Here is a 13283-nt window from a genome sequence, read left to right as displayed (position 1 = left end):
GCCATCAAATACCACCAAAAGAAAGCTCTATTTTGTTTTGGTACAGGGTCGCATGACCACGCAATTGTCATTCAAAATGTGAGAGCACTGAAAGCTGAAATGTGGCCTGGGCAGGAAGGTGTACCCTGTATTGAAGTGGTTAAGGAATGTAAAAATATAATAGCCAATTTTGAGTAGTTTCTGCCTTTTTGGATCAGTTCTCTCAACAGCATAATGCATAGAAACCTAAATATGGAAATATGGAAATTATTGGGTTTGATTTACATAAACGATAACTAAAGGATTTTTTTAAAACTTTTGGATAGAGTGGAGTTGGATTAGAATACCTGTCAGGCTTTTATAGCTGTCTGTGTCCCCGTTAGGGAGATTCATCCTCTCTGTTTGTCCTGTTTACCATTATTATTGAAAGTAAAAGTAAAAGAAAATCCCAAATTTTGGGTCGTCCCCAGAAAAGTAATAGAGGGGATATCTTCGAATGGGGACACAGATGGCAAACAAATAAAAACAAAAAACTGACAGTGGTTATAACGCTCCCTTACTTTACCCAAAATGAAAAAAAAAATGTTTTTTTCAGCAATTAAACTCTGTAAATCATTAACACCAATTAGAAATGTGTTTTTTTACAATTTAGTACAGCCAAATGGAATCAGGTTTTTGATTGATGATATTGATTATTGCAGTGGTGTTTTTTAATCAGTATACCACATATAATAGAACAAGTCATAGAGAATATGGAAGGAATCAGTCCTTGAACTCACTGTCATCCAGTTTGTGTTTTCCATCAGAGCTTGGCTGTGTTATCCCCAACAATCCACTGATTGAGTATGTAGAACCAAGAGAGTCAGAATGGGGTGACTGCGGAGGAGTCACAGCCGAACTGGGGACTGTCAAAAAGAATACAAATGATAAATTCATGTATATTAAACCTTTTACCTCAATCGTGGATAAGAAAAAAAAAAAAAAAACTTTCCAAAAAAATTAACTTTCAGAACAGATCCCTGCGTTGGTTTTTGGTGTTGCGTCCCTACTGCAGAAATCCATCCCAAGTGTTATGGCCTTTAACCTGAATTTTGAGTGCGAGCTCCCTGCAGTGTTACACAGGAACCACTACTTGTTTCCTGGTCTAGATGTAATACCTGCCAAAAACAACTACCACCCTGAAAAAACAAATTGCGTGCCCAGGTCCAAGGAACTATTGCAGAAAATGAGGAGGTGGGGTGGGTGCTTACCAGACACTCTACTGGTGCCTATTTAGTTAACTGATTTGGGCTTAGGTTTCACAAACTTACTATACAAATGTAAACACTGGGAGATTTACTAAAACTGGAGAGTGCAAAATCTGGTGCAGCTGTGCATGGTAGCCAATCAGCTTCTAACTTCAGCTTCTTTAATTAAGCTTTGACAAAAAAAAACCCCTGGAAGCTGATTGGTTTCTATGCAGAGCTGCAGCAGATTTTGCACTCTTCAGTTTTAGTAAATCAACCTCTAATAGTCTAAGAACTGAATATGAGCATTATATTTGTACTCTCTGTAGAAACTACACCTACGTATTCTATATGGAAGTAGGATACTACATCACTACATCTCCCATTGTGACCTCCCCATCAGACGTGATCATTACACAGTTCTACTACAAGGTAGGCTGACTTACTCAAAGATTGTCCTGGACTTAAGGATTTCACACAGGTCTCCATGGGTAAGTTAAATAATTGCTGAACTTTGGTGCGTATTATTCTGTAGAGACAGAAGCAGACATTAGTTAATAGCAATGTTATTACCAAATATGTCATTATCATCTCTTCCTTCAACACAATCTTCCTGATCATTAACACTGTGGGGGAGATTAACTAAAACTGGTGCAGAATCTGGTGCAGCTGTGCATAGTAACCAATCAGCTTCTAAATCCAGCTTGTTCAATTAAGCTTTGACAATAAAACCTAGAAGCTACTATGCACAGCTGCACCAGACTCTGTGCACACCAGTTTTAGTAAATCTCTTCCTGTATCCAGAGCTTTTATTTTAATTTAAAGCAATAATACAGTTGTCATATGCAGATACAAAGCAAATAAGGGCAGATTTTAAATGATTTTTAACACATTTTCTAAGTGGACAGTGCTCACAAAATTTTAGGCTTTATGTACTTTATGTAAATTTTAGGCTTTATTCCATTCAACACCATTATAATACTGTGTCAACATTACGGCTTGTCTGTTAATGTTTCTATGAATTTCAGTGAGATACGTGTAATTCAAAGATAATCAAGGCCTATTTGTACATTACCAATGACCAGTTGGCTCAAACTGCTGTGACTAGAAACCCTCACTTCTAGATCCTCATTTTAGTGTTCCATAACTAAAACCTGCCACTAAAACCTGCCCCACTTTGGTCCTAGATATTACTTATTTCATGTAATATCCAACCCCATTACTTAATAAAAATTTAAAATAGAAACTTCCACTATATGTGTATATTGCCAGCTTAACAGTACTTAAAAGCAACTCTGTCCAATTAAAAAAAAATAAAGCTATCCCTACAAAGAAAGGAATTTATATCTAGCTGCCACACACTGATCATGCTGCCATTATGGGCGGCACAGTGGTGCAGTGGATAGCACTTTCGCCTAGCAGTAAGAAGGGTCGCTGGTTCGAATCCCACCCACGACACTACCTGCCTGGAGTTTGCATGTTCTCCCTGTGCCTGCGTGGGTTTCCTCCGGGTACTCCGGTTTCCTCCCACACTCCAAAGACATGCTGGTAGGTTAATTGGATCCTGTCTAAATTGTCCCTAGTATGTATGAATGTGAGTTAGGGACCGTAGATTGTAAGCTCCTTGAGGGTAGGGACTGATGTGAATGTACAATGTATATGTAAAGCGCTGCGTAAATTGACGGTGCTATATAAGTACCTGAAATAAATAAATAAATAAATTATGTGCTGCATCAAAGACCCAAGATTTCTGAAGAATGTTCATCATCTGACACTTCCTGGAGTGTCGGATGCCAGTGCACCAGTGTGGACAATGGAACAGGTAGGTATCAATTGCTTTCTTTGTAGGGATGTTTTTGTTTTTTTGTTTTTTTTTAAAGGGATGGAGTCACTTTAAGCTGACCATGCATGTTACAATATGACTGTACTTTTTACTCTACTACAATGACTTTGCTTAGGTAGGCCCTCTCATTACGTTATTTTGATAAATCTAAAGGAAACTGCATAATTAAATTGTAACATGCATGGCCAGTTTAAAGTGTATGTATAGTCAAATTTTTTGGTTAAAATCCCTATCAGTTTATTGTTTGCTTCTGTGTCCCGGTGTGTAGATTTCCCTTTACCGCCTGTCAAGAAGATGCAACAGGAAGTGAAGAAAAGTTATTTTCTTGTGCCAACTGTGAAATTTTTAATTTCCTAGCTTTTAAATAGAGAGAGAAAATCTACCCACCAGGGACATAGACAGCATTAAAATATTACCAGGGTTCTCACCCACTCTAAAAAAATAAAATAAAAAAAGAAATTTTTGGTACACATACACTTTCATAAGAAAGAACAGAAGCAGCGACACTAGCACTTGTGTGCATTGTATAGAATTGCAATTTAAAGTAAAATAATGACAGCAAGGAATATATATCATTACTACTCCATCAATCAAACGTTCACTACTTCCCAAACAGATATATACAGTGACATTAAGTCTACAGTGTAACCTTATTATACCTGTTGATGGAGCTGACACTGGGTACGGTGTCATTGTCACATACTCCCTCTGCCAGCAGCCGGTCCCTGATTTCCCAGGCAAACATGGTGGGGTTTTGTCTTTTATAATCACCGATCTTCTCCACCACTTTTGGGGTGGCAACTTTGGGCTTCGATCCACCAATGACTCCTGGACGGATACTGCCCGTTTCATAGTACCTACTCCAATGCAAAATAAGGTATAATTATCCCAAATCATCAGTCTCCCCCTACCCCAACACTGCAATAGTTAAGACTTGTATGCATAATCACATTAACCGTATATAGGGGTAAATGTAAAATGTAGAGCGTATTAAAATTATGCCATGAGTGCTCACCATATTTCTTCTAATATTGTAAATTGAAACCCAAGTTTTCTTTTTTAAGTTTGGATGAACTTGGGGAGGATCAGAGCATCTGATCATTTTTTATTACTACTCATTCATGAATAAATATGTTTTTACCAATGTCATTTATTTTGAAGCAGTTTGTATGACAGCACTGTTCTAGCTCATTGCTTCAAGTACTGTCCAAGTATATTTAGACAAGGACATAGAGTAACTATGTGGGATGTGTATGTGTGTGGGAGACAATTTGTTTGTCTTATCTAGTAAAGGGAATATTAAAAAAACATCCGATTCCCTGGCTGCATTGTAATTAGCGATGTACAATCGTCTGACTTCTTAGGCGGCAAATAATTTCTTATTTATTAAAAGCTTTCTATATTGCTACAAACTAACCAATCAGATTTATGTCTACAGTGGACAGTGGGAGTTGGAAGAAGGTTCACTAAGAGACAGCACAAATAGTTCTTATTTAAAACATTTTAAAAAATAAAATCCCTCATAAGGCCTTACATATTATATCATTATAATAAAATTATCTTGTTAAATTATTACCGGTAATTATATTAATAAAGTCATTTCATTTAATAAATATAATAAAATAATAAATTATAACATTCAATTTTCTTGTGGCAAAATTTACTTGTTTAACTAATAATTAAATGAATGCAATACATTGAAAAACATAATCAATTAATAATTTAATTCATGAATTAATTTACTGGGAGTAAAAGTCTAGGAACTCCATTGATTATATTTTATAGATGTTACCCAATGTTTCCCAGTAAACTAATTGTCAACATGGGATAAATATCATGCTACTTAGTAATAGACAATAACTTCCTTAGCTAAATCCCAATCCCAGCTGTAAAAAAATAGACATTTTTGGCTCACCTTGAAGTTTTGTAGCCAAACAGGAGGAAATCTTTTCTTTCATAGAGCAAAACATCAAAGTAATAGCTACTATATTTGTTTTTGTTGTAAAAGGGTGGGGGGCACATTTTAAGAAAAAGATTGTGATCTTTTTTTATAGATTATTTAAAGTATAACTAAACGGCAAACCTTTCTTTTAGATTTAGATGGAGTGGTGGGGATTTAGGACTACTGTAAATTTTTTATTGCTGTCTGTGTTCTCATTAAAATTTCTCTCTCTAATTGTCCTCAGCACCAATGTCACCAGAAATGAAAGTGTGGGTAAATCTAGAATTCTGAATTGTCACCAGAACAGGAATAGAGTGGAAATCTTTCAATGGGAACACCCATTCCCATAACAATTAGGAGGGGATTTCCTTCAGATTTAAAAGATATCCTCTCACCCAGGACAGGACTTAGGGTGGTGGGGGCCCCTGGGCTTGAGTCACTTTCGGGCCCTACCTTCTATACATTACTTTAAATAGAACAAAATGCTGACTGGTACCGTAGACAGTGTTACATGTTAAAAAACATAATAATCTATTTGTATGACCACTGACTGAAGCTTGAAAAACTTTTTTCCAATAAATAAATAATGATTAAAAAAGTTCAAAGTGATCATGTGTTTATTGCAATGCACAAATGTCTTGGTCAGAATGAGAATAAAACACTTATTTACCTGGAAAACATATTGAAAAACAAACAAATACCTTGTAAGGCAGCCCGGGAAAGACAGATACTACACTTAGGCAGGCTCCTCTGCTCCAGGCAGCTCCTGTCATGGTCACGTCGGCTCCGAGTCTGAGACTCCGAGTCCGAGACTCCGAGTCCGAGACTCCGAGTCCGACATGACTGACTCAATGACGTCACTCATGCTAGACGCCAGGCGGCCCAGGCGCTAGCAACGAGTGCAGGGTTGCCAAGCCAACGGCGCAGCTCCACCCACCTCCAGGCTCCTCCTGGTCCGTCCTGCATAATTACACATTAGAGTCTTTCTTTCTGCGCTGCTGATTGGCTGATGAGACAGAGGGAGAGACTTGGGCAGAGCATCGCTGCAGCCAAGCGAGGACCAGTGTGAGTTACCGCTGTTTCATCCGCTCTAGCGGAAGATATATGAAGATATTTAAAACGTAAACGGGCGGGGCCCGCTGGGCCCCCTATTGGACGGTGCCCATGGGCTTGAGCCCAGTCAAGCCCAATGGTAAGTCAGGCCCTGCTCTCACCTGTTGAGTCTATAGGACAGGAAGTGAAGGGAAATCTCCCTAATGAGATACAGATGGCTTTAACCTTCTTCTACTGTATCCAAAATAAAATAAAAATAATTTAACCACTTGCTGACCGCCGCACGACGATGTACGTCCAAACTTTGAAGGGGTATATCGTTGTTATGGCAGCAGCTAGCTGCCATAACCCCGGTATCCCTGTTTTCGCGCGGCGGCCGGCTTTCAGATAAAAGTGGTCCCTGCAGCCGATTTGCCGCGAGATCACTTTTATCAGTGGCGGGAGAGGGCCCCCCCCTTCCGCCGCGATCCAGTGCCCTCCGTGCTGTGCCTGGAGACGAGTGAGGCTAAGACGGCGCCCACTCTTCTCCATGACACTGCTGGGCGGAAGCGACGTCAAAACATCACTCCCGTCCAAGCCTCTTAAAGGCACATTTTTTCAAATGTAATTTTTTTAATGACTTTTTTTTTTTTATGGCATTTTAGTGTAGATATGAGATCTGAGGTCTTTTTGACCCCAGATCTCATATTTAAGAGTCCTGTCATGCTTTTTTCTATTACAAGGGATGTTTACATTCCTTGTAATAGGAATAAAAGTGACACAATTTTTTTTTTTTTAAAACAGTGTAAAAATAAATAAAATAATGTAAAATAAATAATAAAAATTTTAAAAAATTTTTAAAACCCCCCCGTCCCAACAAGCTCGCACACAGAAGCGGACGCATACGCACGTAGCGCCCGCATATGAAAACGGTGGTCAAACCACACATGTGAGGTATCGCCGTGACCGGTAGAGCGAGAGCAATAATTCTAGCCCTAGACCTCCTCTGTACTGCAAAATATGCAACCTGTAGAAATTTTTAAACGTCGCCTATGGAGATTTTTGAGGGTAAAAGTTTGACGCCATTCCACGAGCGGGCGCAATTTTGAAGCGTGACATGTTGGGTATCAATTTACTTGGCATAACATTATATTTCACAATATAGAAAAAAAATTGGGCTAACTTTACTGTTGTCTTATTTTTTTATTCAAAAAAGTGAATTTTTTCCAAAAAAAGTGCGCTTTTAAGACCGCTGCGCAAATACGGTGCAAAAAAAAAAAAAAGTATTGCAACGACCGCTATTTTATTCTCTAGGGTATTTGAAGAAAAATCATATATAATGTTTGGGGGTTCTAAGTAATTTTCTAGCAAAAAAACCTGTTTTAAACATGTAAACACCTAAAATCCAAAACGAGGCTGGTCCTTAAGTGGTTAATATCCAAAAGCATTTTACCTTTACTGAAAATCATAATTTGTTTTTACTTAAAAAAGCTATTGCATTGGGTGAATGCCATCTCTTGGATGTATGCCAAAACGTTTTTTCATTGCCAGAGCACTGGGACAGTCTTTCCTTAGTTTAATCAATGTGTAGATGTAGCACAAATGCAATGAGAGGCCTGTTCTCTTTTTCCATATAGCTGGAGAATTTTTCTCTGTGATCATTGTAACTCTCTACACAGTCTGATCCTCTTCGAGCCATCACAATTGATGCTCACATCATCACACTACTTACTGAGCCATGTATGGGGATTGAACACACATAAGATACAATTACTCTAAATGAAAATTACTGTATGAAGTCAAGATGTGTGTGGTCAATATGTTTTGTTTAAGCTATTACAAAGAAAAAAAACACTCAACTTATCACCATATTGGTTGCGTAGTGAGGGCTCTTCTACCATATCACTAGTATAGACATTATCAACGTATGAGGTTTAAAGTATTATAGTGGGAATACTCTCCTATACAAAGGGGGAATTAGGTGAACACTCCACTCTGCTTCCAATAGATGACTTACTCCCTGGCTCCTTACCTGCCAAGAATCTTGCTGACACATCCATGACTGACCCTCAGCTGCCGAGAGATGTCACAGGGGCGCACGCCTTGGTGGGCCAAGTCCACAATGCGCTGTCTCACCACTTCTGGGAGGGGACGCCCATTCACAAATGCTCCTCCTAGTTGATTTAGACCACCATGACCTGGAAGAAAATGAAGGGTGATATTAGGATCATTCTTCACATATAGAAAGGAATACCATTTTGTGTCTTAATAAATATTAGTCTGCTGCCTAGACACTGTTAAGACACCTAATGATAATGTGTGTACTAGGCATTAAAAAGATGGCCGAATAATTCCAATTTATAGATGTGCTTTAATTAGTCTCCCTCAGCAAGACTAGAGCGTGTAATTTGGCTGGAAAATCATGTGGCCCCAGAAATTGTTTTCTCTAGTACGGCCAATAAATGGGACTACCTGACACTCACAAAGGATCTTTTATTGATTGCACAATAAAATGACTAGGTAAACAAATATATATGGAGAGGATGGGAAAGGAAGGAAATAAGAAGATCAGGTATGGGCAATTGAAAACTGATCAAATAAGATGTCCCTCTACATCATAACAGGTAATAGAAGCCATGAAAGGCCTTCACGGTAGAACCTGATGATCCTGGAACCCACAGTACCCAAGAATGTGACTAAGTATCTACACAATCTACACACCTTGTCACATGATCTTTGGCCAACCTGAGATCTAAAACCTAATTTCATTATTGATCATGTGACTAAATTCCTAGAAACATATGACTAGCTGCCATGGGATCCAAGAGATTTTGTTTCTAGACGTGTTTTTGCTTTGGACTGTCCAGTCACTGGGTGGGGGAATTACTATAGCTCAACCTAAATGGGGACATGAGCTTTTGTTGACAAGAATTCGGGGAAGGCTCAGGAAACTTTTTAGTGGCTGCTTCACTCCTGAAGTCTATCCAGCCCCAAAAGATCATACAAATGTCCTATTTGTATAATTATACTTCATTTTAAGTCTTTGCCAATTACCAAGTACCTTCCCATAAATTCTACATGATAGCAAATGCTTCCTATAATCTTCATTGTGAATGGATGGGAGGTACTGTACAGAACATTTGTAAAGATCAATCTACATGTGAGCCACCAGTGTTGTAGGTTGGTAACCCTGTATAATGCACACAGCAATAAGAGATGTAACTGCTGACCTATATGCAGTGAGCTGACAGGTCCTGTACGGCCTCCTTCTGTGATGAGCTCTGTGGACAAATGAAGTGTTTAGATACAATAAAAATCAACCTAAAAAAGTTACTGTGGGGTAATAGGAGACTGGGATTTCTTGATAAAATTCTTAGGATATATACACAACTATCCAAAGGAAGCACTTAGTCCATATTCCTGTGACACTCTCCACAGTCACCAAAGTTCAGTCTAGAACATGAATTTAGTCATCAGTACATGATGATGGGATTCTTAAAGACATGACCTGTTGGGGGTACTTGGAACTGAAAAATACTGCTCCTGATGATTAATATTCAGCCTGATGGCTCAGTGTAAATGAGTGCTCAGTGAAGAATATCCTTTTTATTATGTATTGCATAAGAAAGGGCTGGAAGCCTTTGTCAGAGTTTTATTGCTGTCCATGATCCTGCTTAGATTTGCCCTTACTTCCTGTCCAGGTAACAACCTTGTTACCGGAACTGGAATTGAGGTGAATTCCCTGTAATGGGGACACAAGACAGCAATTAAAACCCAATAGAAGTTCAAAAATGTATTCACCACAGCTACAGAAAAATAGAAAAATATTTTGGCAAAAGTTCCACCTTGCAAAGTTTGGCTTTGGATGCCTCCCAGTGGGGCACTGAAGTGTAGAAGTTTGCAGCAAGGCACTGGATGTGCACCTGTTTCCAGCACCTGTGTGTACATGGCCTTAGGGTTTATTTTTCTACCCACTATCACATATCTGATTCCTAAGCCCTCTCATATATAATGAACTTAGAGGTACTGTACGCCACAGTATTATGATACCCTTTAGCAACTGTAACAGAATTACGTAAATTTTTGACATTCTAAATTCCAGTTCTGAAAATCTTTTACCACATCACTACCTCTTGAAGAACATTATTGTCTTTGCAGTGTACAAAAAAAGTACAGGAATCGTCTTTTGAAGACAATAGTTAGAGAGGCCATAATGGTGTTTTCTGTCCCCAATGTGACATCCTTTTCTGATGCCCAAACAGAAATATCTGTGCAATGGGGCCAATCTTTTCTTGGCATTTTAATACAAGATCTCATTTCAGAGAGCAGCCCGTCATCGGCATATAAGCTCCATGGAGTCAAAGCACTCAGTACTATTCCTGGTAGATCATTTTATCAAGGGTAACTATCACAATCTTTCATATTTTTATCCAATTCTTTTACAAATTACAAGGATTAACATATTGTAATAGCCACTTAAATGTTGGGAAGGTCCTACCTGCAAGTGTTCACAATTACGAAGATATAAAGATGATGACAGTGAAAACTAATAACAATAAAAAAGCAGCCCCACAGATCTTGCCAGTTAGAAACGTGTGACGGGGATGTCTTATTATTTTGCACAGATAATAGTTAAAGCATTGTTTAGGATTTTCATGATGCAGCTCCAGATGTTATACACAAACTAATGGTGTGTAGGGTACATAAAACAGACTGGTTCAAACATTTCATTAGTAGGTGGATCATTGCAAGCTTCCATTGTATAAGACCCCGAGGATGAAGTCCAGAGAGGACTGCATTACTGATTTTTATTTTTTTTGCTTTTTGAATTAACAATATGAGTGCATGCAGTATTAGACTACATGCACCCATAGACATTAGCTGCAATTACCAGACATACTGTTATTCTTGGCTCAATAATTAATGGATCATCAATGGATCAATAAGTCCTCAAATCTACAGCTCCTCTAACAGTAGCGAAAAAAAGTAATTTCTACATTATAGCACCCCATAATACCCCTTCCCCCCATATAAACACTTAACCATCAACTAAAATGAAACCTTAACATTTAACTGACCCCACCCACTCTAATCCTAATATGAGATCCCTAAAATGCTGAACCCCTAAGCTTAACAAAAAACCACCCCCTAAGTTAAGCCCTAACATTAAGTTAACCCCTATTCTGATGCATAAACAATCTTCACCCAAGACTGGGATTCTCTGTAATGACAGCATGCAAGTCTAATGTTAAAATCACTGAGATTACAGATATCCTACTTCACTGCCAGTGCCAGGTAGGATTCATCATGTGAAATAGTGATCAGGTTGTAAACACTATGGACATCTATTGTTTTTCTTCTAAAAGGTTGCCTACCCCGGTGTTTCTACAACTAGCTTTGGAGTAATTGAGTTGATTATGTTATTTTTTTGGAATCCAATTTATCATGTTACCATATGTGTTTAAGTGGGCCACAGATGACAAACAGCAGCTATGCCCCTAATAACCATTCAATTAACTTGCATTTGTTTTATAACCAGAACTATACGGAAATCAGATGGAGACCATCTGGGTTACATGAACACTTTAATTTAGCCATAAAATGACTCATTTTTTGAACCCATTCCCATTGTTTCTGCACATTTCTGTATCTATTGACGATAACAGAACTGCATGCATTTTCCAGCATGCTGCAAGTCTCCTGTAATATATGATACTGTGTTTCATTCGGCATAATCCATACACTCACCTAAATAGCCCAAGAAATGTTCCATGATCACAGTCAGGAAATGCTAAAAATTCTGAGTAACCCTTGAAAGTAGTGGGCAATAAAAAAATCAGATTTTAAAGTTTTATGGAAACAAAAAGACATTTTTATTTATGTAAAATTTGAAATTGATTTGTTTACCTTGAATCCTTGAAAGTTATAGGAAATGGACAAAGGTTAAACCTGATACTTCCTTTTACTGCCATTCACCTAATATCAGATTTTTCCAATCTTTCATTGTAAAAAACAGCTCATCTGCCATAGTTTTCCTTTTCCAAAATGTTTTATTATTTTTCCCAATAAAAAAAAAGGGTTATACAAAACATAGTGGGAATGGCACATAGGTACAGTTGTCTCCCATACATAGAAAGATCAAGGAATAAAGAAAACATCATAAAAAAGGGAAGAAAAAAGGGAATGCAAGTCAAATTTCACAACTTAGGTTGTAGGCAGTGACATACAAAGCAGTGTATGCGACTTCAAACGTTAGAGCCAGCGAGCACAAAATCTACAGGCAAACAATGCAACAACAAATGGATGAGACCCTACTGACCCCATTCAGTATGTGTGAAATGTTTTCTCCCCAAATCCAATGTGTCAATCTGAGAAACTGTAAACATGTGCAGATTGAGCAAACAGGGAGAATACCTCTAGATGGGGTCCCCTCCATCGCTCCATCCTAGTCCAAATCACAGGCTGCCATATTTTTCATAAAATGAATATTATACATTTGATTGTCCAATCGCTTTTCAGATTTCCCCCATTAAAAATGACCAATCGTTGATTTTATAAATTTACCACAGCCTTATTTTCCAAAAATACACATTCACTATTTATTCGCCCTGTAATTTATTTTCCATCAACTTGTTTCTTACTTTATTTTTCTGCTTCTTTGTAGCATTCTACATGAGCCCCCAACCCCCCCCCCGTATGTTTGGAACATGCTGTACAGGTAAGATGTGATCATGTGCACTGCTCTATGCACACTACAAATCCCATAGTCCATAGTCCTTCTCGGGATCGAGCAATAGAGGGTGGCTATTTTCCTACATACAGTGGGACCATGAGGGGCAAACGTAGCCACCTAACAGAAAGTCAGATCACACCAGGAGAAAACAGAATTTGGAGATTTGGAGGAGGCTGAGAGCAATATAAGCTACTTTTTGAGGTAAGAGTATATATTAAATAGAATATATTTTTTAAACCAGAGTTTGGTGTCACTTTAACACAATCAATGCACATTTCATGGCTGAATTCCTCCTAAGCATACCCAGACATTCATCAACCACCACAATTTAGAAGGAAACTTTAATTGATGCTATATACAGATAGTATCTTAACTATCTGTAATCTCTTAACTTGTTCACTTCCATTTCGCTTTCTCTCTTTCCTTTATCAATATTCCACAGTTTCTATACAGATTTCAATTTCCTCTTCAACTAAATTTTTTACCTGCCAAAAACCACACCCAACATGTTTCACCTGGTATTTTCAT

General features: G+C 38.1%; 1 protein-coding gene across 5 annotated transcripts in view; it reads right to left on the bottom strand.

The window, feature by feature from the left end:
* PAX8 (paired box 8) overlaps positions 1 to 13283 on the bottom strand; it is a 45513-nt gene that overhangs the window by 19522 nt on the left and 12708 nt on the right. For 3 of the 5 annotated variants that reach the window (XM_073622102.1, XM_073622099.1, XM_073622103.1), the window contains exons 3-7: positions 9253 to 9303; positions 8055 to 8220; positions 3708 to 3905; positions 1652 to 1734; positions 759 to 884 (exon numbers count right to left, since the gene is read on the bottom strand). In XM_073622102.1, the coding sequence (XP_073478203.1) occupies positions 759 to 884; positions 1652 to 1734; positions 3708 to 3905; positions 8055 to 8220; positions 9253 to 9303 (624 nt within the window). Of the gene's footprint in view, positions 1 to 758; positions 885 to 1651; positions 1735 to 3707; positions 3909 to 8054; positions 8221 to 9252; positions 9304 to 13283 lie in introns of all 5 variants that reach the window. The other 2 variants (XM_073622098.1, XM_073622100.1) reach the window with 1 other exon arrangement.

This window comes from Aquarana catesbeiana, linkage group LG03 (assembly GCF_042186555.1).
Source record: "Aquarana catesbeiana isolate 2022-GZ linkage group LG03, ASM4218655v1, whole genome shotgun sequence".
Classification (NCBI taxonomy): domain Eukaryota; kingdom Metazoa; phylum Chordata; class Amphibia; order Anura; family Ranidae; genus Aquarana; species Aquarana catesbeiana.
The sequence above is the reverse complement of the archived record's forward strand: the minus strand, read 5'-3'. Positions and strand labels throughout refer to the sequence as shown.